This window comes from Gopherus evgoodei, chromosome 2 (genome assembly GCF_007399415.2).
Source record: "Gopherus evgoodei ecotype Sinaloan lineage chromosome 2, rGopEvg1_v1.p, whole genome shotgun sequence".
Taxonomy (NCBI): domain Eukaryota; kingdom Metazoa; phylum Chordata; order Testudines; family Testudinidae; genus Gopherus; species Gopherus evgoodei.
In genome coordinates, this window is record NC_044323.1 from 52,494,225 (window position 1) to 52,520,303 (window position 26,079).

At 40.5% G+C, this 26,079-nt stretch overlaps 1 protein-coding gene across 6 annotated transcripts in view; it reads right to left on the minus strand.

The window, feature by feature from the left end:
- Positions 1-26,079, minus strand: part of THSD7A (thrombospondin type 1 domain containing 7A) — a 586,917-nt gene that overhangs the window by 82,291 nt on the left and 478,547 nt on the right. For all 6 annotated transcript variants that reach the window (XM_030550674.1, XM_030550676.1, XM_030550675.1 and 3 more), the window contains 2 exons: positions 23,386-23,580; positions 20,600-20,863 (listed from right to left, as the gene is read on the minus strand). In XM_030550674.1, coding sequence (XP_030406534.1) covers positions 20,600-20,863; positions 23,386-23,580 — 459 coding nt within the window. The remainder of the gene's footprint in view (positions 1-20,599; positions 20,864-23,385; positions 23,581-26,079) is intronic.

The following is a 26,079-nucleotide window of genomic DNA, read 5'->3' on the forward strand; positions in this document are numbered from 1 at the left end:
TGTGAATGGCTTGCCAACTACAAAACCAGTTTCTCCTCCCTTGGTTTTCACACCCCAACTGCTAGAACAGGGCCTCATCCTCCCTGATTGAACTAACCTTGTTATCTCTAGCTTGCTTGCATATATATACCTGCCCCTGGAAATTTCCGCTACATGCATCCGACAAAGTGAGTATTCACCCACGAAAGCTCATGCTCCAAAACGTCTGTTAGTCTATAAGGTTCCACAGGTTTCATTGCCACTTTAAGATGGAATGTAAAGCCAGACATCTGATTTCCATATTTTGGAATATTGCAATTTGAAATGAATCATGACAAGGAAGTTAAGAGAGAACAGAAAATAACTGTCTAGCAGGATTTTTTGGCTCATTATTAAAACATGAGGAGGTGTTTTATACCTCTAAGGTTGAATTTATTGACATTCTAATCTACTGGATGCAAACTTTTATCTACACTAGTTTCAACATTACTTTTACATAATTTTGCCCACATAAAACTATTTCTATTTTTATCAGTAACACTCAGTTTTAGTGTTTGTTAAGTTTCTCTCTCTCCCCAGTTAAAATCTGGAAGAAACAACTTCATCTCATTTTGGATAAATTATTCACTTTTTTCAGCAGATAACTTCAATCAATCAATCTAGAGTAGTTCAACTAGCTTATTTATTGAGACTCTAGGATAAGCCTCCAAAATACTTTAGCTTTGCCTGATTGTAACTCAAGGGATTCAATTTCTTACCATCTGTCTCAGTCATAGATTCAGGAACTTTCAAATGCGAGTGCCACAAAATACCAGTAGAAGATTGGGGGTTTGTGTGTGGAGCGGTTACTGGAATAAGAAAAGGAAACTTCTGGGAACACATTTTCCTAAATGACCTACCAGATTACCACATATTTAGCTTTGTTTCCCCTGTTTGTGTACAAAATAAGAAAATAAAGAATTCTTCTAGTGGTATAATATATGGAATACATTGTATGTATGTAGCTAAAAAAACAAGAAGTGCGCTTTCAATTTTACACTTAGATGGCACATCAGACAAAAACATTCTATGGAAGTCAGACATTTTAATTACTTTCAACTGTATTTAAAAAGTATAATAATCCCCTAAAATGGCAAATGAATCTGTACCATAATAGCCTGTAATGATGTAACATGTAGTAAAAATCTCCATATGCTTGCACCATTCAACATGAAATGTTTTAAATCACAATGCAATAAAGCCATAATTGTATCTAATACCTGAAATGCTTTACTATATTTTCACAGAGGATTCAGTAGGCAAATTACCATATTAGCACTATGTAAAAAGTTTGTGTAATCAAAGCACTACAATTCTTTACACTTCTTAGTCCGTCTTCCACTCAGAGGACACCCTTTCCTGGCTAGTTAAGTCCACGGTGCTGATGGAGACTTCTCTACAAGAGTTGCCTCTATTCTGCCTCCCTATCAGCAATGGCACCAGCACCCACAAATCTCTTGGAACAATTGGATAGTGGGGACTTTTGAACAAGAGCTGAAGGTAGAGAATAAGAGGGGACTCTTAGCCATTGGAGATATGGGAGAAGGAGGGTTTTTGTTGTCACCAGAGGGTAGAGGAGAAAAGCAGGGAGTCACCAGGGAGGAAATACTATCAAGAGAGGAAGGGAACAAGTGAGTGAAGACTTCCAGCCACTGGTGGGAGATAGAAGAGCATTTGATGGAATATAGGTCCCCAGCATTAGCAGAAAGAGGGGAAAGGAAGGAGCATTCCAGGTGCAAAGAGTTCTCTAAAGGGAACAGGGAGACTGAAGGCCTTTCCAAGGAATGAATGGAGTTTATGTTCAGGTAAAAGAGGCAAAGTGACTGCAGAGGCGAGAAACAACATAGGAGATATTAAAGGGAAAAGACGGACAGAGGAGGGAAGACAGAAACAAACAGACAGGGATGAAAGGAAGAGGGAAGGAGAGCAGACAAAGGAGGGCAGAAGGTGGGTGTGATACTTTCTCAGGGTACCAGAACTGTAAGTTACCTTGTTACCTCTCTGCCTCAGAGAGAGACAGATTTGCTGAGGCTAGACTGTGTGACAGCTCCTGATACTCCAGTGCATTAGCCAGTCCAACAAACTCTTCAGGACTCTGCCAGCCCCTGTTTAATCTTGCAGATAACACTTGGCACACTTCAGTTTCTGACTCCCCTTGTAGAACATTGCCCTGCAGTATCCAGCTCCTGTCACTGGACACTCACAGAAATTACCAACTCCACTGTCTCCAAAGAGACAAGACACTCACCAGCCTGTTGGCTTCGTGGATGATGCACACTCTTACATGGCAGTGAAAGCTCACCCTTCGGCAATAAGAGAGCTCAGAGGACAGACTGAATGGGGAAAGACAGACATGAGATAGGAAAGAAAAACAGAAAGAGAAGAAGTGGAAACAGAAGAAGAAAGAAATGGAGACAACACATCCTGCCAGAAACAGCATTTTCTGCAAAGCACACACAGAAAATGACGCCTCAAGAGCTGATTCAGGTATCTCATGATCTAAAGTAGGGAAATAAACAAAAGAACCTCCTTCCCACCTAAAAATAAAAGACAAAGAGAAGTAAGTATGGGGAGGCCATCACATTGTTTGGTATTACAGTTTTTGTAAATTGTGTCAATTTACAAAAATATTTAAGAGGAAAATCACAGGTCTCCAATTAAATTTGGATCTGAAAGTCTTTGCTGAACTAATTTGGTCTCTTTGGCATCTTTCCTTCCTCTCAGTTCTTTCTCTATTTCATCTTGAATCATCAGCTGACTCAGTGTCTAGCCAGGGCTAAGCCACCGGATCTTTGGAACCTATGCAGGAGCAGCCGTTAACATCATGATCTCCTCCAGCTCCCCTCAACTTGCTTCTGCAGAGCTCCATTCCACCTCTTGGCATCCCCCTCCTGCTGGCCTGCACATTATCATCAGATTTATCTTGCACACTCATCACAGCTCATATTCAGAACACTAGCAGAGAATAATTTGTGATTAATCCATGCTGTAAAATAAATAAATAAAAATGTTGAAAAAATGATTACAAATAATAAATTCAAGGAAACTGTAATCTGCTTGCAGATATTCATGTGACCAGAGAAGATTAAATTAGATAAATTGCCTGTAGAAAATGATTCATTTTACTCTATTCTCCAGTCTTCTTATGCCACTTTTCATCAAATGCATCTCTGAAGGCATGTCATCACCACCTACACATTTTTGCATGTTTCACATAGACATGTGCTTTCACATGTTGCTCAGGCACATCTATCTCTTCCTCCTCCCTTCTTTACTTCATTGGTACAAATATATTCAATGTAATGCAAGCAAAAAAAAACCAAAACAAAACCCAAAACAAACAAACAAACAAAACAAACAGCCACACCTTATGAAGCCAAAGAGATAACAGGTCTCCTACATTTGGAATATCCCAATGTTAGCTACCTAGTTTATAAAAGGACAATTTTAAACTTGGGTCTAGGCAACTAATTCCATATTTAAACACCTAAACAAGATCCTGTTTCAGCAAAATATTTTTGTGACGTCAATAAGACTACTCATATGCTGAAAATTAGGCATGAGCTTTGCTGAATTAGGCCTGAAGTGGATGATTTCCAGAGATGCAGAGCACCGAGGACTCCCACTTTAAGGCTATGTCTACACTTGGAGGTGGCAGTATGATTCCAAGCTTGAGTAGAAGTACTCAGGCTAGCTTTCATTGAGCTAGTGCATTAAAACTATTAAGGATGTAGCCACAGTAGCATGGTCAGTGGTGGCATGGGCTAGCTGCCATTAGCATGTATCCATGGGGTTCAGGTGGATTTCTAGTTAGAGCGACTAGCCTGTGCCACTGCTCACTGATCCCCGAGCTACTGCAGCTACAATCTTACTATTTTTAGTGTGCTAGCTCAATGAGAGCTAGCACAAGTATGTCTACTTAAGATGGGGATTACACCCACAGCTCCAAGTGCAGACATACTTTGTGTCAATCAGAACGGATGATGCTCAGCACCTTTGAAAAAACTGTGGTTTGTTGCCTAGTTTTAGTCACTCATGTTTGCAAATTTTCACCATGCTGTAAAAATATCAGAAAATGAGGAGAAGATAACTGATGCTGATTAGAGATATGGAGAACTTATATGTAGAGAGGGCTGGAAAGTAACATGTAGATTCTTCTCAGAAAAGGGCAACTGGAACTGAGAAGAGATCTAATCATGCAGCAAATTCTGATCATGAGTTTATGAAGTGGACATCCATCTACTATGAACTGCACTGAAATTACTAAACAACTTCATGTTCACGACTGAACCAACATCAACTAGCAATGTCCTTCAGCCACTACCAACCTGGATTCAAATTAGGGGTGATAGTTTGCCCCATGACCAAATCCCCAAGCCACTTAGACCACCAAGTAAAAGGTCACTTGAGGATATGATGGACAATTGTTACAACAGACTTAAGTGGACTTCATCCCTTGCCTGATGACAATGCAGTTGAAGTAGATGGACTTCAGATTCTTTCTATTTACAAAGTGCTGATGTCTGCATGTAAAGTCTGAGTCCAACTGGGTTGAGTTTGTTGCGCTGTAGCTTGGAATCATCATGGATGTCTTAAAAACTTAGTATTTGGAGATTAACACAGCAGCTAGCTAGGTATTACCCCACACATGAGAACAGTACAACTATCCTGCTTCTTACTTGCAAGTACTGCCCTCTGCTTCCAAAAGATAAATTGTGGCACCAGAGTTTTTTATGCTATATAATATGTAGAAGTATACCTTTCTTGGAATTGCTCATCCAGGACTGAGAGAAGAGCACAGCTGTCTACATTTCTCCTGGTTCTAAAAGGTATTTGTTCTTTGTCCAGGAGTGCTTATATTTGTGACTCTGTCACAATATCCAATGGAATGATAAATTGGACTACAGCATGTCCTTTTTCTTATTTTCAGGATTACCTTTCAAGACTTCAATGCCAAAGAACAACTGTTAATACTTAGCAATCTTCTGCATCAGCAGTTCTCTCTTTGGAGGACTAAATACAGGCTTCATGTGCTCTCTGGGTTAATGGATGTCTCAGTCTGACCCATTGACAGAAAGAGTATCTTGGCACCAGCAGCAGTGGTGGCAGAGGATGAGAAGGTAGCAAGGTGTATGAGCAAGAACAATCTATCCCATGACTGTTCTCTTGCCTAGTACTTGCCAAATTGCTGCTGGCTACAACATACTGTTGGCAGCTATTTTTAGACTTACAATCAAATACAGTGTCAAGGGCAATGTCTATACCGGTATTTGAGCTAAAGCTAAAGGATAATGCTTCCATCTGCCCTAAGGTATAATTCAGGTACATTTATTCAAACCATACTTACTAAGCACCTCTTTTTGAATTTCTTGATGATGACTACAGCATCAACTCAACAATATGCCTGCCTGGCCACAAAGATGTTCACATAGAAAATGTTGCAAATGCATAGGCAACATATTCCAACATAGCACACAAATTGTATCAAATACAGTACCTTACATATACCATAAGGAAAAGTAAAATACATGCCCTAATAGTGTTTATAATAGACTAAGTGCTAAGATGCAAGTACACTCGCATTGTATTAGATAGAGACTTAGATTAGAGATTGCCACGGAAAGAACATAATGTGTTTTATAAAGGTATGGTTAATGAAAAACAACAAACTTTTCATCTTTATTTCTATGTTCTTTATTTCCCTTTCATAGATTTATATTGCCCTAGAGTAGTTTAAAAAGGAAAAGACAAAGAGAAAAAGAATTGATAGAAGTGGACACAGCAAGTTATAAGCTTATGTCTGAGACCACATGGACACTTTTATAACATTTGAAATTTGGCTATCAGGCACATGAGCAGTTCAATAAGAAATTCCTTGCTTCACACAGATACTCTCAACAGATGCTGGAAAAGATATTCACTGATACACAAATATTCCTCTATAATCCCTTGCATAAACCTTGTAGCCATAGACTGCTTTGTGGAGTCAGCACAAATCAATGCATCTCATTTAATTAATGCTAAAGGGGGAAATAATCTCACACTAATAAGGCAGCAGACAAACTATCCAGGACTGGTTGATTGTGCCTAAGGTCTTAACAATAAACTGACATGAATTAAGAAGGTTAATACGACCTATATAAAAAAAATGTACAACAATTTGCCATGCTAGCATGTTGACTCCCTACATAAGAGAACATGTCTCAGTTTATGTGGATAAGGAATCATAATTACCACATGAAGGAGACAAACTAAATACTGTTGAATAAATAAAGTGATTCACATGCAGTACAGTAGCTCTTTGCTTTTCATGATCAAGATACAAATACGTGTGCGTGTGTGTGTGTGGAGAAAGTGAATAAGGAAAAGTTATTTACTTGTTCCTATAATATAAAAACTAGGGGCCACCAAATGAAATTAATGGGCAGCAGGTTTAAGAAAAATAAAAGGAAGTTCTTCTTCACACTGTACACAGTCAACCTGTGGAACTCCTTACTGAGGAGGTTGTAAAGGCTAGGATGATAACAGGGTTTAAAAGAGAACTAGATAAATTCATGGAGGTTAAATCCATTAATGGCTATTAGCCAGGATGGGTAAGGAATGGTGTCCCTAGCCTCTGTTGGTCAGAGGGTGGAGATGGATGGCAGGAGACAGATCACTTGATCATTACCTGTTAGGTTCACTCCCTCTAGGGCACCTGGCACTGGTCACTGTTGGCAGACAGGATACTGGGCTGGATGGACCTTGGGTCTGACCCAGTATGGCCATTCTTATCTTGTTCTTACAAGTTTTTTGTTCCTACAGCAATTATAATTTAAACTTTAAAGGAGTCACACAGGGATTTTGCATTTGCTATTTACTGTGTTAAATAAACCATAATAATACTTTGGTAAAAAAGTGTTCAGTTGTTGATGATGTTATTTCCTCAAACTAAAACGCACACCAAAGATGACAGAGAGGCTACAAAAACCAATTGTGTGTTTTGTAAAGAAAAGGCTGCAGTTCAACTGTGCTTTATATTTTCCTACTTTCCCAGTAAATTACTGGAACCAATATAGAAACCAAGTAGAGATCAGAGAACTAGAAAATGGAGGGTCTAAGTCCACAGTGAGAGAATTGGAAAAATCTCTCTTCTCTCTCTCTACACACACACACACACACACACACACACACACACACACACACACACACACACACACACACACACACACACACACACACACACTGATCTACAGTAAGCATTGTGAACACAGCACTTTCATGAGTGACCATAACTTACTACCTCGACCCCATAAATTTACCCTTACTCAAAGCCTTTACTCAACACCATGCTTCCCTGGTCCTTCTTTTCATGTCAACTTAGACCCCTCAATCTGAGCCACCTGGATTAAAGTATGTCCAGTCAATGGCTTCTAATAAAGAGATGAGAACTGAGAAAACGACTGCACCACAACTAAAGGTGCGGCAGAATTTGTGTGGGCTTACCCAAAGGACAGCTCTGCTTTGTGGTTTGGGGTGGGTGGGGAGAGAGGAAGGTCAGAAACTGCTGCAAGAGGTGCTTAGTGGTCAACTTTGCAGCAATGATTCACACCCCCCACACCCCCAGGAATGTGCACAAAGGCACAAAACCTGGGTGGGGCAAGTCTCTATGTGAAAGCAGCGAGGAAGCCAGCACCCACCCTCCCTCCCCTAGTAGCCAGGAAGTGGAGGTGAATGGCAGGCTGGATTTGGACCTGCTGTGGGCATTACACTAGTTGCCCCTTTTAAAGGGGGGCTGGGAAGGAATTTTTCCCAAACCACCAGAATTGGCTTCGGTGGGGTGTGAGGATGGACCTTTTCTGGTGAACAGAATAGGTCACATGTCACAACTTATTTTGTAATATTGGGCGGATGTTCAGTGCAGGTACTCCACAGGGAGGGCAGCCAGTGACCAGATAAATGGCCTGGTAAAGGACTTTAAAGGAGATACCGGATAAAGAAACAGAATGGGGGAGGGGGTTCAAGGACTCTGATGACCGGTACAGCAGGGAGAACCCCCCCCCCAGTTCTCATAGCCCTCCTTAAGCCTTTTACGAGCTGGTTGATGGTAAGGTCCAAGCCCTGGGTCGGCTGGGGGACCTGGATGGAAACAAAGGGGGGCTGGTGGAAGCCCCGCAGAATTGATGTGAATAAGCATGGATTTGCCTGCACTGTACACTTTATCTGCTGGGTAGTCCCAGACATTGATAAAATAAAGTTGGGGCCTGATTAAAACCCTTAACAAGTCTCCTCTCCTTCTTGTGGTATATCCAGACAATTAGACTCTCTTTGCTCTCCTCTTCTCCCTTCCCCAAAATATAAGCTGCACTTTCCTACCTGCTCCTGGCTCCCTGAGTCCTCCTCCCATCTCCAAGGAGAGACCTGTCCTACCTCTCCTGCCCACCCTAAGAAGTGCTAAATGGGGCTTCCTCTTCACAAAGAATGGATAGTTCTCCTGGTCCTCCCTGTAGCTTACTACTTCCTGCTCAGGGCATGAGGACACTTCCAATTTTTCCTAACTTACTCACTCCATGCCTCCTCGTCCCCTCCTGTTTCTTGGCCTGATGGAGAGGATGAGACTCACTAGGTGAGAAGACATACAAGCCATCAGTGTCACAACCTAACCCTTCTCAGAAACATCTCACTTTGCCTGGCACAGCAAGATGTAAAACACCCTTAGATTTATCAGTTTCCATACATTTTTTCTTCTCAAGAAAACATTCAGAAGTTCCTTACACGATAAACAGACTGGAATATTCTAGTGAAATAAAGAAGGGTACAATATAAGATTCTATGCAGAACTGAGCACAGAATTTGGATGTCCTACCTATATCCTCTGTTACTGAAATTTAACCAAAAATTATAATTTAATTGTCAGTGAAGTACTGTATTATTGCAAAGGAGATAACAGAATCACAAGCAAACATGGGGCTTATAAAAAGCAAATAATGCCAGACAAACCTGGTAGCTTTTTTGACTGAATTACAAAATAAGTGGATAAAGATAATGTGAAATGTGTCCCATATTTAGAGTTCAGTAAAGTATTTGATACACTACCTAAAAAAACCTACCTGTACAGGAAAAAAAATAGCTCAAATCAGTTTGAAATAGAACAAATGGGTCAAAATAGAACAAAAGTTGAAGAACTACAAAGAATCATGAGAAGATGCAGTGTATATTAAGCTGATGAGTACTGCCCAATGGGATGCCACAGGGCTCACTTAGATTTGGTGTCATTTAGCATCTTTATTCATGCTCTGGAAAAAGGAGTAAACAGCACATTAAAATTCACAGATGATACTAAATTGCAAGGCTTTGTCAATTCCACAGAGGACATGAGAACTATATCATGGGACTTAAGGGAAATCGGAAATATAGGCAACACATAAAATGAGATTCAACCTCAAAAGCACTAGCTAAAACACCTAGGGAAAAATAAACCAAAACACTGCAACATAAAATGCTAATTCAACACAGATATTCAATAGAAGTGACAAACATATATAGTAATTAGAGATGGAACAGGCCTACTAAAGTTTATTTTATCCTCTTGTAAGTGCAGGAATATAGCAGTGTATTTGCTAGTGGTACACACTGAGGAAAAAAGTAAGGCTGAAAGTAGACAATAAATTATGTAAGTCCTTAGGAAAAAGAACAGTCTCTTCCTATGCGTATGTACAGTGCCTAACACAATGGGATCGCGAAGGCACTAGTTTAAGATAAATAGTAGTAGTAGTAGCAGTCGTCCAGGGAAGCCTACAGTGCAAATACTTAATTTCTTGCACACCTGAAACTCCCAGTGAGGTCACTGGAAATTCTAGTTGCACAAGTAATGCAGGGTTAGCTCCAGCGTGATTCTCTCCTGCTTCTGTCAATGCATCACATCACTAAGATAATGATAATGCAGCTTTTAAATAAAGCTGGAGAGACCTGACCACACATAGGATTCAGCATACAGTTTGGGGCCTTTCCGTAGTAGAAGGATGTAAACCAGAGGTGGGCAAACTACAGTCCGGGGGTCACATCCAGCCCACGGGACTGTTCTGCCCGGCCCCTGAGCTCCCGTCCGAGGAGGTTAGCCCCTGGTCCCTCCCCTGTTCTTCTGTCCCCCTGCAGCTATGCCCAACCCTGATGTAAACACACTAGAGAGAATTCAGAGAAGAGCAGTCGGATTAATGAAAGCCAAGAGACATTGATTTATGAAGAAAGAAAAAAAGAACTGAAAGCAAACATGCAGGTTTGCCAGCTAACAATTGAGGCACATGATAAAGATCCACAAGTATTTCAAGGCTGTGAACACAAAAGAGGGATTCCAAATCTGTAGTAAGAGTAACAGGATGAAATTGAGAAAAGAAAAAAACATGCTGAATGTCAAGAGCATTCGGTCAATGGTAAAATCTATTAAGTGGGAAATCATGGGAGATGGGGGAGATTCCAGAAGACTGGAAGGGGGCAAATATAGTGCCCATCTATAAAAAGGGAAATAAAAACAACCCAGGAAACTACAGACCAGTTAGTTTAACTTCTGTGCCAGGGAAGATAATGGAGCAGGTAATTAAAGAAATCATCTGCAAACACTTGGAAGATGGTAAGGTGATAGGGAATAGCCAGCATGGATTTGTAAAGAACAAATCGTGTCAAACTAATCTGATAGCGTTCTTTGATAGGATAACGAGTCTTGTGGATAAGGGAGAAGCGGTGGATGTGATATACCTAGACTTTAGTAAGGCATTTGATACGGTCTCGCATGATATTCTTATAGATAAACTAGGGAAGTACAATTTAGATGGGGCTACTATAAGGTGGGTGCATAACTGGCTGGATAACCATACTCAGAGAGTAGTTATTAATGGCTCCCAATCCTGCTGGAAAGGTATAACCAGTGGGGTTCCGCAGGGGTCTGTTTTGGGACCGGCTCTGTTCAATATCTTCATCAACGATTTAGATGTTGGCATAGAAAGTACGCTTATTAAGTTTGCGGACGATACCAAACTGGGAGGGATTGCAACTGCTTTGGAGGACAGGGTCAAAATTCAAAATGATCTGGACAAATTGGAGAAATGGTCTGAGGTAAACAGGATAAAGTTCAATAAAGATAAATGCAAAGTGCTCCACTTAGGAAGGAACAATCAGTTTCACACATACAGAATGGGAAGAGACTGTCTAGGAAGGAGTATGGCAGAAAGAGATCTAGGGGTCATAGTAGACCACAAACTTAATATGAGTCAACAGTGTGATACTGTTGCAAAAAAAGCCAACGTGATTCTGGGATGCATTAACAGGTGTGTTGTAAACAAGACACGAGAAGTCATTCTTCCGCTTTACTCTGCGCTGGTTAGGCCTCAACTGGAGTATTGTGTCCAGTTCTGGGCACCGCATTTCAAGAAAGATGTGGAGAAATTGGAGAGGGTCCAGAGAAGAGCAACAAGAATGATTAAAGGTCTTGAGAACATGACCTATGAAGGAAGGCTGAAGGAACTGGGTTTGTTTAGTTTGGAAAAGAGAAGACTGAGAGGGGACATGATAGCAGTTTTCAGGTATCTAAAAAGGTGTCATCAGGAGGAGGGAGAAAACTTGTTCACCTTAGCCTCCACTGATAGAACAAGAAGCAATGGGCTTAAACTGCAGCAAGGGAGATTTAGGTTGGACATTAGGAAAAAGTTCCTAACTGTCAAGGTAGTTAAACACTGGAATAGATTGCCTAGGGAAGTTGTGGAATCTCCATCTCTGGAGATATTTAAGAGTAGGTTAGATAAATGACTATTAGGGATGGTCTAGACAGTATTTGGTCCTGCCATGAGGGCAGGGGACTGGACTCGATGACCTCTCGAGGTCCCTTCCAGTCCTAGAGTCTATGAGTCTATAAGCTAGAACAGCTTCTTAAGGGATGTTTTGCAAGGGATGAATATCTTGAATAATTGCAACTAGGCAAGACAAACCAGTTGAGAACAGGTTGAGGATAAGTCTTTTCCAGTTTTTAATTCCCGTGATTCCATGAAAATGTTTAATAAAGCTTTGATGTGGTATTAAACTTATTGCAATAAGAAACAATGCCATGGGCTGTAACTGTTTCATAATGAACATTTTCAAAAGAAAGCAGTATATTCGATTATGAAAACAAATATCTCTGCCATCAATTACTGTGTATAATACAAAGACACAAGACCCTTTGTGTTAGAGAGCTTATTCCTTCACTCGCACTCTTCCCTGGTCCTTCTCGCATGAACAGAGAGCAACAATACCCGAAGTCTGAAGGTGCAAACAATTCGATGTTTATTGGGGTGAACTTCCAGCGAGCTTAAATTCAAGTTCCTTTTCCTTATTTTTCGAATCCCAACTTACTTCCTGTTTGCCCCTAATTTATATAGTAATATTTTCAGCTATACCTTAACCAATCATTCTACTAAAATTTACCTAACCAATCCTAATGTATTGTAACATGATTAGCTAACCAATTATATCCCACCACCTTAATTAGTTTACACCTAGCAAAATTAATTATACAGCAGACATAAATAATCACAGAACCAGATAGAGAACATGCAAATAAACATACAAAACAATACAGAAGTAAGGATTTCACAACTACATCTATACAGACATAAGGGTTCTCCAGCTGTGTCTATTGATAAGTGAGTTCTTGCCAGACAGGATGTGATCAAACTAAGTTTCCTTTTACATCTTCTAGGCTCTTCCCTTTCTCTGGAGGTGATAGATCGAATCATCTTCCTAACATTCCCAGATTGCCTTATTTTAATATGACTAGTTTGGAATGTGAGGACGTGACCATACATTTCCCAGTTTATGGCTGCTAAAGAACCAGGCCTCAGACTGTCACAGTAAGAGAAGGCCACTACACAGACAGTGATTTTTAATTCTTTCTTTTATACCGCTATAACTAGCTAAGTGATAAGAATACACCTAAAGTCTTAAAGTATAGGCCTTTGCAGACAGGCCTGAATATCTATATCCTAACACTGTGTACTCAAAATGACAGTACCAAATGGAAAATTGTGTTCGGCAGGGGAACCTAGCCTCTTGAGAAAATTCTGAATTGGACCTGAAAAGCAGTGGTGTGAGGGGAATGATGTGAGAGGGAGACAGAGGAGCTAGGGGCCAGAGGGAGAACTGGCACTGGCTGGGCTAAGAGACTAGGACAAAGAACTGGGGGATGGGGAGATAAAGAAATCAGTTGAGGTGACCAGGGAGGGAAATTGGAAGAAGGAGCCAGGGGAAAGGGAAATGTGGGCAGGTAGGGGGTTGGGAGAGGCCAAGACAGGGAGAGAGAGACAGATGATGGAATTGCCAGATGTAGGACTGAACTGGGACTGACTGGTTCAAGTATACAGGAACCTGGAAGTCCAGAGGCGTGAGACTAGGGCTTGCTGGGCAAACATACTGGGACTGGTGTGGAGAATGGAACTGAGCTGAGGAGCCAGGGATGGGGAAAAAGAGGCGTGGGACAAGGACAGATTAGTGGAGAGAGGGCAGAAGGGTTAACATTTTGGGAGGAAATTGTGGAACAATGTGCCAACTGGAGCACACTCTCCTCCAAAGCCTGGAACGGAACTCAAGATTCCTGGCACTCACCATTCCTCTGCTGTCAGCAAAGAGCTGTAAAACCCACCGGAAAACTGTAGAGCTGGGGGAATAATGGATTTTTCACTTACCTGGTTATTCTGAAATTGAAAAAAAGCATAATTCATTTAGGATCAAACCAAAAATGAAATTGTTTTGAGATTTCCAGGAAAATGAAAAAGTCAAAAAAAATTGTGTTTCCAAAATTTTCAATTGAATTGTGGGCTTTTTGACAAAAACAAGGGAGGACTAGATTTACAAAATAGCTTGAGCGGGGGGCGGGGGGGGAGGAGGTGACCTTCCTTATAACTTTTAGCTCAGTGGTTAGGGAATTCACCCAGGATGTGGGAGACTCTGATTTAATTTCCCCATCTGTGTGATGAGGAGAAGTGATTTAAATATGGATTTCCCACCTTTCAGGTGAGTGGCCTAGCCACTGGGCTATAGAGTCAGTCTCATTCTATCTCTATCCCAATGCATAAACACAATGGAACAGCTTCAACAAGAGAGACATAGAGTGACCTACAGCAGAATACCTCAGAGTCCACATTTCCAAAACATTTTGATTTGTTCAGTTTGGTGAAACTATTTGGCAAACTTGACACAAATTCACAAATAGTTTCATATCAACCAAAACTGCATAGTTTATTTTCTGAAAATGTTTTGCCCAGCTTCAGCAAAATGTCCCATTCCTCTCTAGTGCTGGTCACATAGAGGTTGACAACTTACTACTGCTATCAGTGAACTCCATTAGCTCAAGTGTAAGAAGTCTCTATAGTGGATCCTAAAGGATCCAATCCTACTGAAGACCCATGTGGGTGTCAAAATTATGCTGCATTATGGAACTTCTGTTTATTCAGGACGCTTTATTTTGGTTTTAACTTAGGAAACAACCTGCTAAACTATGTTAAAAGAACATTTTTAAGGTTGTCAAGTCAACTCTCAAAAGTTAGGATGCCTGTTCAATATTATTCAAAGGCTGCTCTAGATTATTAATTTGTTCACAGGATTTTCTATGACACACATCACTATAGTATTTGAGTGCTTCACAACAGTAATGAATTCATTTTCAAGAACACCCCTATGAGATGTACAGGTATTACCACATTTTATAAATGGGGAATAGAGGCACAGTGAAATTAAGGCCAAAAGTATGCACTACTTTTGGGTGCCCAATGTGAGATACCTAGGACCTGGTTTTTCAGAGTACTTAGCATTAAATAACACGTCATAATTCAAAGCACAGAGGTGTCTTTAGGACTATCAAACTGGAACCTTTCTTAAGCACTGAACTGTTTAAAAAAATATATTATATATTTTTTTCACCATAATAAGATGGCAGCTGGGTTGATGAGGAGCCACCTTTATTCAAGAAACCAGAGAGAATCAGAAAACGGTACACGCATAACTTGGAGAGCAACTTTTACCTCAAAGTGAGTTCTGTCACTCTTAAAGTTTGCAAAATACTTTCAGAGTCTTGGATGAAAAGCATTATTTATAAGTGCAAATTATTTTTATTAAATGTAATTAACAAAACGTAAGGGGACTAAAATCAAATTAATAAAACAACCATGTAAAAGATTTGAAGGTACTTGGCCCAACCATGAAAGCTGATAAGTAGGCCACATATTCCTATTAGCTGTTCCATCTCCCTGCATTAATTTACAATGAATTTGTAACATGATATGGATAGACCTTGAGATATTTTTATCCAAGTGATGCTGTTGCTGTTCCTGTGCTACCAATGTAGATCTAGCTTCTTAAATGAAAAACAATGAGTGCTCAGCAATGTCAGCTCAAAATTGAAGTCTACAACACAATGATTAAATCCTCTGAGCATGAATCTAATGGTACCACACAGACACTTCACAGCTTACTTTATTTTGACTGAAAGATGAGAATATGAAGGCCAAGCTTGAGATCACAAATTGTTGCTGTCAAGGTTATGGGATGAACTGCATCTCAGACTCCTTTTAAGTCCCTCTTGAGTGCACCCTGTACCCAGGCCTGGCTTACTGAACCTCATTCTGGGAGGAGCCATGTTGTCCAACCATTCTCAGACTGGATCTCTGGATCGCAGCCCTCCTTGTTTCTCTACTGTATGAGAATGTCAGGTTCAACCGCATTTGGCTGCTGTAAGCCCTTTCACTCTGGGGACCTGTGACCAGCAAGCTGATTATAGTGACTCAAAAGCAGCATCTTCAGGCTGGTCCACACTACGCTGTTAAACCGATTTTAACAGCGTTAAATCGATTTAACGCTGTACCTGTCCACACTACAATGCACTTTAAATCGATTTAAAGGGCTCTTAAAATCGATTTCTGTACTCCTCCCCAACGAGAGGAGTAACACTAAAATCGATATTAACATATCGATTTAGGGTTAGTGTGGCTGCAAATCGAAGTTATTGGCTGGATAGTTATAGTGATAGCTACCCACAGTGCAATGCTCCGGAAATCGATGCTAGCCTCGGACCATGGACGCACACCGCCGAATTAATGTGCCTAGTGTGGACGCGTGCAATCAACTTTATAATATCTGTTTAATAAAACCAGTTTAAGTTAATTCGAAATTATCCTGTAGTGTAGACGTACCCTTCAAAACCATTCATCCCTCCAGAGGTACAAAAGACACAGAGCAAGGGGTAAAAATAATAAAATCTTTCACTGCAAGTTTTATTAGTTCCCCTCAGCCAACTTAACCCCCATCTCTAGATGGGAGAAACAGAGAGCATGCTGTGAGCAGGACAGTATAGTTTGCGTGTGATCCCTGACCAGCTTTGCAGCTTCCACAGACACTCTTTGTGCAGCGTCTGGCCACTCACTCAATCCTCACCCTTTTCTAGACTATGGGGTTGGGGGTTCTCTGATGTCTTATTGTTCTCTTCTCTTCTCAGCATTGGCAAAGCAGCTGTGTTGAGGCCGGAAGTTGCCTCTTCACTGCTATAAACCTGGCTGTTATGTTTGTGTGTTTGTCGGGATGCTTCTTTTTTTGGCATTGTTTTACTTTTCCTGCTTGATTTTCCTCTAACAACCCATTTTGGTCTAATTCCATAGAAAGAAATCGAACATAAGCAAAATCATCATATTTATAAAAAAAAATACAGATATTTCCTACTTTGTCACAGTTGCCAAAAGACTTACTAAGATGTTTTATATGTTAAAGAGACATTTTCAACTTGAAATATCACATTTCTGGATCACATTTTTAGCCAACTATACTTACAAGTAATCCCCTACAATTATCATAACTAAAAGAAGCCAGAGAAAAATATTTGAACCTCAGTATATTACTCTGTGCTTTTGATAGGAATAGTCAGTTACATTATTTCATTGAGAGTCATTTTCACTTCCTGACTCCTGCACTAGCATGATCACTATGGAACACTGGTCGGGGGTGGAGGGGATCACACACATGCTCCTCCCCAGAGGCAGCAGAGAGCTACCGTTGATTCTAAATGAGGGGACAAGAGGAGCAGAGAAGTAACAGGATCTGGGAACAAGGTGGTGTTAGACGGGTTTCCCCACCTAAGTCCCTAGATGGCCTTTGCATGTTGTTAGGAGGTAATGTCAGCATGCAGTAGCAAAGGGCCCCTTCTGTTAGGGCACGAACTGGGGTAACGGAAACAGGAAGGGTGTGATCAGATATTTTCTCTCTGGAACATTTTCATAGTTCCCAGGGAGCAGTGGGTGGCAGGCTTAAGGTGGGGAAGAAGGAGAGATGTCTCCACTCCCTGTGAGCCTTCTGAGACTTCCTTCCCCTGAACTGCACCCTCCCAGCCTACTCCAGAGCGCCACACACTCATTGAGGAATACAAGGAGGTGAACACTTCCCACTGAAGAGAACTTTATGGACTAACACAGTGGGAGTGTAATCTTCTCTCATTCAGACCATGGAGGAGTCCTAGGGAGAAGCTGTAGCCTGGCTATGAAGAATGTGGGTAGGGATGGACCTGGAAAAAGATCTTGATTCATAGAATCCATCAGAGAATCTGCAGCCCAACCAGGGGAGAGTGAGGAAATGAAGGATTTGTTTTTACTCCCCAGAACATGGACAAGTCCCAGTGAATAGCTATTGCCCAAATGGGGATGAAGTAGGTAGGGACCAGAAAGGAATCTTCAAGAGGCTAGTAAGCAGTGAGTGCACAAAGAGAAGGGGCAGTAGGGGCAAAAGAGAAGATGATCTCAGTTCATTTGGTATCGTGCCTCTTGGGCTTGATTTGCAATCCACTACCAAAAAGCCCTTTAAAAGAACAAGGAAACAAGTGCAAACATTGAAAAAAAAAAAAGAACCCCAAACCTCTGCCCATGCTACTGAAATGCTGCACTACTAGAAAATGGAAATGTCTGAAACTAGTCAATTTCTAAAAATTCAAGATGAGGATTTCCTAATAAGAATATTTTGGGCCCTGGTCTTTCACCACACTGTGAAGCAGCGGAAGAAGAGAAAATATGAGCAACAGAGGCAGGGCGCGTTGACACATGCTCTTTTTCCCCCCAGGCATATGGGCAAAGGAGTGTGGGTGGTGTATGGAGGGGAGTCAGTGGTGGGCCAATTTAAGTCAAATCCTGCCCCTACTTCACCCAAATATAGTGAAGAACAAATTTATTCCTAGTCTGTACCAAGATTAATCGAAGAGCCTCACTTCAAGCACCTGCTAGTGCATAAAATTCTGAGCTAGTTTCCCCATTTGTACCAGGGCAGCAAGCCCTGATTTCTGCAAGTGCAGGGTTGGGACCTTTCCCTACACTAGAGACAGCTGAATACCATCCTATTCTGTCCCTTTCTTTGCCAGTTATATCAATCATGTTTCCAAGCATTCATTGCATCTACAGATTATAGAATAACTCCTGCATCCTGTGCAAATTTTCTTTTCTAACAGTTTATAGACAACTTGACAGTATCCATCCTTCAATTCAACGATGATTGGCATGAGACCCCTCTGGCTTCTCCTGGACTCAAGATCTTTTATTGTTTTATACTTTACACTGAATAAGGTCTCTAAAGGCTCAGAGGTTTTTTATGTTTTAAGAATACCTACTTCTTAGGTTGGGTTTTTCAAGCTCTCTCAGCTTTAATTAACAGATCAGAAATAAACACATAGATCTGTGAAAATCTTTTGCAGGGTCACAGATGATGTTGAAAATAAATAATCAACTAGTGACTTGCTATGCATAACGGCCACAACAAATTAAAAACGTGACCTAACGCATCAGTAGCTGAGTAGAAAATGGAAGAATTGCACTGAGGTTAAGTCTCAATTTTATAATTTTCTAAAGATGGCTTCATGGTCAATTAAATGCTACTTCTCTCCCTCCTAAGTAAACAGACAGAAACATTCAGATAATTGGCCTAATGTGAAGAGAAGCTGAGTGCTTCCAGCAAAGTGCCAAGTGCTCTCAACTCTTTGTTAATTCAAAGAGAATTAAAAGCAGTCAGAACCCACCAGGCTCAAGCATCTCCATTTGCCACCTTTCTGCCTGACATAGCCAGGAGTTTATAATTTATCATGGGTGAAGTTTGACACAGGAAGGTATACAAATAATTATAATCTCTTTCATTCATTTAATTTTGTTGATTAGCTACTTTAAGTATCTTTCAGTAATTAAATCTATGATATTTTTGATAGCCCAGTTCTACTGTACAAACTAGAATACACAGCATAAGCTCAACCAATGTTGACATTCAAAAGAAATGCTATACCTACATTCAATCTATAGGATTTATATACTAGAATGTATATAATCCCACACTTAAATGTAGAACAAAGTACTCTTTAGCCAATGTAAATCAACACTGCTCCACTGAAGTCATGCAGTCTGATTTACACCAGCTCAGAATCTGGCCATAACACTACATATGTACAGACATTAGGCCAGCAACAATTTTGGAACAAATCCTGCCCTCGCCACACATTCAAGTGGGCAGTGTGCAAAGCAAGCAGGACACAGGAAGTCTGTGCCCCATAATGCCCTGTCTGTCACAATGAGATGTGTTGCGAAAGGAGCAGTGTATGGTGTGCACAGTTGAGCATAGCCACCTGATAAACTCCCTGTGAAGGAAAGTGGGTAAAGGATTTGGCTCTTCAGGAGATTACTACTATTTTAAGGGTCTATGATCAGGGGAAAGAATTCCATTCTTTGCAGAGCACTTTTGCACCAAGTCTTATTTGCTGAGGATTTGGCCCTTTGTAAACATTCCTCAATGCAAATTAAATTTGCGGTTGTGCATAAAATGAAATTGGCAAACTTTTAAGATACACTTGACTATATCAGATAAAGCCCAAATGATATCTGGTAACTCAGCATAATTTTTCTTGTAAACATTACACCGTAGAACCTCAGAGTTATGAACACCAGAATTACAAACTGACTGGTCAACTGCACATCTCATTTGGAACTGAAAGTACACAATCAGGCAGCAGCAGAGACCAAAAAAGAAAAAGCAAATACAGTACAGTACTGTGTTAAATATAAATTACTAAAATATAAAGGGAAAGTTTAAAAAAAGATTTGACAAAGTAAGGAAACTGTTTCTGTGCTTGTTTCAATTAAATTAAGATGGTTAAAAGCAGTATTTTTCTTCTGCACAGTAAAATTTCAAAGCTGTATTAATTCAATGTGCGGTTGTAAACTTTGGAAAGAACCACCATAACATTTTGTTCAGTTATCTCCATTCCCGAGGTCTTTGCAACTCTGAGGTTTTACTGTATTATAACAGTCACTAATCCTGGAATCTTAGTTACTTTATGAGTCAGAACAAGTTCTCAGGTAACTGAGTGTTACTCAACGTAAGTTTGGTTAGGAGATACCTCTGGGGCAATGTTCCATGTTCCGCAGCAGTTTCCTGTACTTTGTCCAACCAATAAATATTCGTTTCCTAATTCTGTCTGTACCTGTGACCAACAGAGTCTCAAGAGTTACATTTAAAGAAAACAACAAATAAATAAATGACGAAAGAAGAAAGAAAAGCTGTCTCTAAATACCGTGACTGTTGCATCGCGCTGTTTCCACAAGCCGACTATTCTGATCATAGCATGCCATGGCCTGGTAACGATAGCCTTGCCCACATTCCTTGATATCTCCTTGTACTTTCATTCCGAGTAATACTTCCACTTTGCCCTCTGGTAAAATGCAGTCTGACCAGTTCCCCACAGGCTGAGCATTGTACTTGTCACAAGGACAAAACTGAGTCTCGAGCAGAGGATACAACTGGGAATTTTTGCACTTGTCCCTCCTCTTACTTTTTCCTGCAGGGAGAAAATAATTGTTTAGAAAGCACTTTCCATCACTGTACACAAAAGCAGGCAATTTTATTTAATGATCTATAACTGTGCAAAAATTTCTCCAAGAAGCACATAACTTAAGGCCAAAATGTTCAGATTCAGAGGTGCCTAGAGTTAGGCACCCAAATCCATACTTAATCACTTAAGAAAGTGGCCTTATTTTCAAAGGTGCTATGCATCTACAGTTCTTGCTGTTCTTACCATCTTTGAAAATGAAGCCATCTATTTAAATTTATAATTTTAAATACTTAGCTTGAAACATCTGAGTTTGAAAATTCAGTGTTGTGCAATTTAATAGTTATTATGTCATACTCATTCCATGCACAACATGTGCAAGGTGGTTTTTCTGGGTTTTTTAAAAAATTCTTTTGGTATCAAGGGAGAAAAGCTACTGTCTGCTTCTGTTACACTATTTCAAATTATCAAAATCCTCAAATTTTATCAATCATGTTATTGCACCATTAGTTAAGAATCACTTTTCTTGCCCTCTGATGGAATAAGCTCCTTCTTTTTATTAATTCTAGAACATTGCTGCGTTTTTTTCAAATCTCTCCTAACAACTAATTTATTTTCCCCAACTATTTAGCACTCATTTTCTCCAATTTGCATTTTTTAATCTCCTCTGTAAAGTTTGTTTTTGTTTAATTTTTTGTTATTTGCTCTCATATTTCATTTGGTTGTCCCATTTTTAGAAACTAAAGAGCCTTGGCAAAATCCATGTTGTAAAGTAATTATCTGTCAATTAGATGATAATATAAATGAATACATTGTACTATTTTCCTTGAATTTCAAACATGTTACTAACAGAAAATGAAAGCACTAGGCAGGACATTATAGCACACAGCAATTACACTTAATACTGTTTTAGTGTAGTACAGAGACAATGTACTGTAGTAAGGGGATTTCTCATTCAGCGGCTTCATACTGAAAATGTGTGAGTTAATCCCTCTTTTTCCACATCTTTTCCCCATGAATGATTAGGGCCTTTATTCTCAACTGTGCAGATTGGGTTGGATAAGTTTGCAGTGTAGAAGAATTGATTCACCAAGGGCCAAACCATCCCCCCAGCACCAAGTTTGAGTAGATGAACTTGGCATAAGGAGATCCACAGGGACCTGTCAATGCCAAGGCTGGTTGCCAGTTCCGTTTTTCTTGTTTCTGGCTTTAAGGTAAATTTCTAGCCATTTTCTTTGTGGAAGTAACACTGATGTAAACTGTTCGCCAGAAGTATAAGATGGTCCCTGCCTGTCTTCCTGAAGATGGAGAGTTATTCGCAGTCCCTCCTACAGCCACCCAAGTGTGGCCCTTTGGGACCCATGACACCCATGGCTGTAGGCCTTCTGATTTTGGATGGTTCCTATCTCAATGGGAGGTGCTGGTGCCTACGTTGCTATTGAGCACCCTCTCTTCTGGGTTAGAGAGTCCCAGCTTAGCTAACGCCACTATGAGGCAGAGAATGTGGCTTCCAGTCACAAAAGGGGAATACTTGATAACATAACAGAAAGTTTGATGTAATGGATTAAACATGACTGTGTGTATTAAGATTCTCGCACTGACACTGACTCCATCCAGGGAACTAAATCAGTCATTTAACCTTTTCTCTTTAGTTTCCCCACCTGACAATGAACAGAGTACTCCTCACCTACCTAACTGAGCTGTTTTGACTGATTAGTTATAATGTTTGTGCAAATTTTTAGCCACAAAGAAATTTCAACAAAAAGCAGGAAAAAGTGTTTGTAAAAATGTTCATGAAAAACATTTTGCAACCATCTGTAATAACCATAAAAACTCCAGTTTTTACTGGGCTAGTAACCCCCAAGGACTCTGATTTACTTTATGTTTGTTCTGTGCATAGCACAATGGGGCATCAACTCCCTTGACAACCTTCAGGCACTAATGCAGTGAAAATAGTAAACAATAATGACAGCAGACATTATCTGTGACAATTGAGGCATTTGGAGACAAGCTGTAGAATTACCTTTTGGAAAATGGTCAATAATTCAATGATTATGCCCATTTTGGCTGGAGGGGATGATTTAGGGGCTGAACAAAAGTTCATGGAAGAACTGCCATTGACTTACAGGCCCCAGTAGGTTAACACATTGCTTTAAATATTTCAACTCTGTGGAACCTCAGATAGTGTTGACTCAGCCCTTCAAAAAGATAAATGGTCTACTATGGAGTTTATTGTGTATCGATCTTATAGAAGAGACCATGATTTCATCGGTAATTCCATGTTACTTTTCTTATGACCTAGAGTTTTCTGTAATGCTCTTTACTGATATTTTTCCCCCTCAGACCCTGCAGTATTGTGTAGTGCACACCAATTATCTGCCTGGTTGTTGCCCTGGACCCCAGAGCTGCCTGCTTGTCAATGATGTATGCATTTGGGTATCCTTCAGACTGACAGGCACTGTATAAAAGTTTAAAATAAAATAAATAGTAGTTAATAATAAACAATGTTTCAGTATTCCTTTGACTCTTACCAACAAGAGAGCGCTTTCTCGTCCTGACTGCTCCACAGTCCCCATTGCAGGAAGAAAACTTTGACCAGATTGTGAACTGACAGTCATCTTGGCAAGGAATCTGGCAGGCCTGTGTTAACGTTGGTAAAGGGCCGGCATATTTAAGGCACTCACTGATGTCAGCCAGTCCTCCATCTTGTCTGCGACAAGTAATTGCTGGAAACAAATACGTTTGGAGTTTATAAAGAGCTGTCACGCTTTTAACTAGTCTAGAACAGTAGTTCTCAACCAGGGTTACATGTACTCTTGTGGGTATGCAGAGGTCTTCCAGGGGGTACATCAACTCATCTATATATTTGCCTAGTTTTACAACAGGCTATATAAAAAGCACTGGCAAAGTCAGAATAAACTAAAATTTCATATGACTTGTTAATACTGCTCTATCTACTATACATTGACATGTAAGTACAATATTTATATTCTATTTGATTTACTTTATAATCATATGGTAAAAGTGAGAACTTAAGCAATTATTCAGTAATACGGTACCGTGACACTTTTGTATTTTTATGTCTGATTTTGCATGTAAATAGTTTTTAAGTGAGGTGAAACTTGGGGGGTACGCAAGAGTCATGAAAGGGGTACAATAGTTTGGAAAGTCTGAGAGCAATTAGGCAGGAATGCCCACATTTCAGACTTCTGCTACTAAATCATAGATAAACCCAGAACAGCCATGTGTAACACAATGGCCTAATATTTACAGATGTCTGTACACTATAGCTAATGTGTAGATTTGAAATTTCTGAGATGCTTTACTCTATTTAAATTATTTCTTTATTGATGTTTACAAACCTAAAATATTAAAAGGCAACCTCAACTGTGATATAACATTACAGCAGTAAGTCCTGTTAGGAATTGTCACCCCTCATAAATTTTCACAAAATCAAGTTATGCTAAATTTTTCCTTTCGAGATGGACCCAAACTTAGAAATGACAGTGTGTGTGCACTTTAAGAACATGGACAGAATTCATGGATTCCAAGACCAAAAGACACCACTGTGATCATCTAGTCTGACCTTCTGTATAACACAGGGTAATAGAGCTTCCCGAAAATAATCCCTACAGCAAAGCTTTTAGAAAAATATCCAATCTTGATTTAAAAATTATCAGGACAGAAAATGCAGCATGATCCCTCGTAAATTGTTCCAATGCTTAATTATTTCCACTGGTAAAAATATCCATCCTATTTCCAGTCTGAATTTGTCTAGCTTCAGCTTCCAGCCATTGAATCATATTATATATTTATCTGCTAGACTCAAGAGCCCATTTTAGAATTGTTGTTCCCTTACAAACTTTGTACTTACAAATTGTGATCAAATCACCCTTAACTTTCTCTTTGTTAAGCTAAAAAGACAGAGCTACTTGAACTTATCACTGTAAGGCATGTTTTTTCATCTTTCAATCATTCTCATGGCCCTTTTCCAAACCATCTTCAATGTATCAATATCCCATTCTTCTTGAATTATGGGCACAGAACTGTACACAGTATTCTAGCAGCAGTCACACCATTGCCAAACATAGAGGTAAAATAACCTAACTCCTACTCGAAATTCCACTGTTTATGCATCTCAGGATTGCATTCACTCTTTTGGCTACAATGCCATACTGGGAGCTTTATGTTCAGCTGATTATCCACCATGACCCTCAAACCTACATTAGTTGTTTCTAGATTTACACATTAACATTCAGCAATGTCAAAATACATGTTGTTTGCTTGTGCCCAGCTTACAAAGCAATCCAGATCACTCTACATCTAGGACCTGTCCTCTTCATTATTTACCACTCCCCGAATTTTTGTGTTGTCTGCAAACTTTATCAGCGATGATTTTATGTTTCTTAAAGGTCTTTGTAAGGATGTGGACTCACTCCTGTGGTGTCTCCTGCTGGTCGTCTCCGGGAATTAGCTCTCCAGCCGTTGGAGCACCCTCTGCAGGCCAGTGTCCTACTGCCGCTTGGCCTCCGTGTCCCTCCCAGACCAGGGTGTTCCTTTACCTGGGTGCTGACCTCTAGTAGTATCCCTACAGTTCTGGGTCTCCCCCTCACAGGGGAAGCCCCACCCACTATCCCCACTTTGCCTCAGTCTTGGCTACTGCCCAGTCTCCATCTAGCCTCCATTCACTGGGGCAGACTGCAGTATAAGCCACTCATCACATGCAAAGGCGTTTGGACCTGCTGCCTCTGGCTACCTGTGGGCTGCCCCCTGCAACCCAGTACCTAATAGGCCTGGGGCTTTCCTAGGCCAGAACTCCCCAGCTCTCTTGGCCTTTCCCCAGCCCTGATCCACTCCAGATACCTGGTTAACCTCCCTGCAGCCAGGCCATTCTCTCTCTGAATGCAGAGAGAGATTGTTGAGTTTCTGGCTCCCAGCTGAGGCCTGATTGGGGCATGGCCCAGATGTGGCTGCTTCCCCAATCAGCCTAGTAGCTGCTTTCCCTGCCCCAGCCCTCTCCCAGGGCTGTTTTCAGCCCTTCAGGGCAAGAGTGGGGTAAGCATCCCGCTACAGTATTTGATAAAGATGTTTAATAGCGTAGGGCCAAGAATCAATCTCTGTGGGCATGGATGGCCAGTGACTCAGCCGTTGGAGGAAGTTAGCCCCTGGCCACTCCCCTTCTTCCCCTCCCTCCTCCACAGGAACCCAGAGAACCTTCCCTGTGG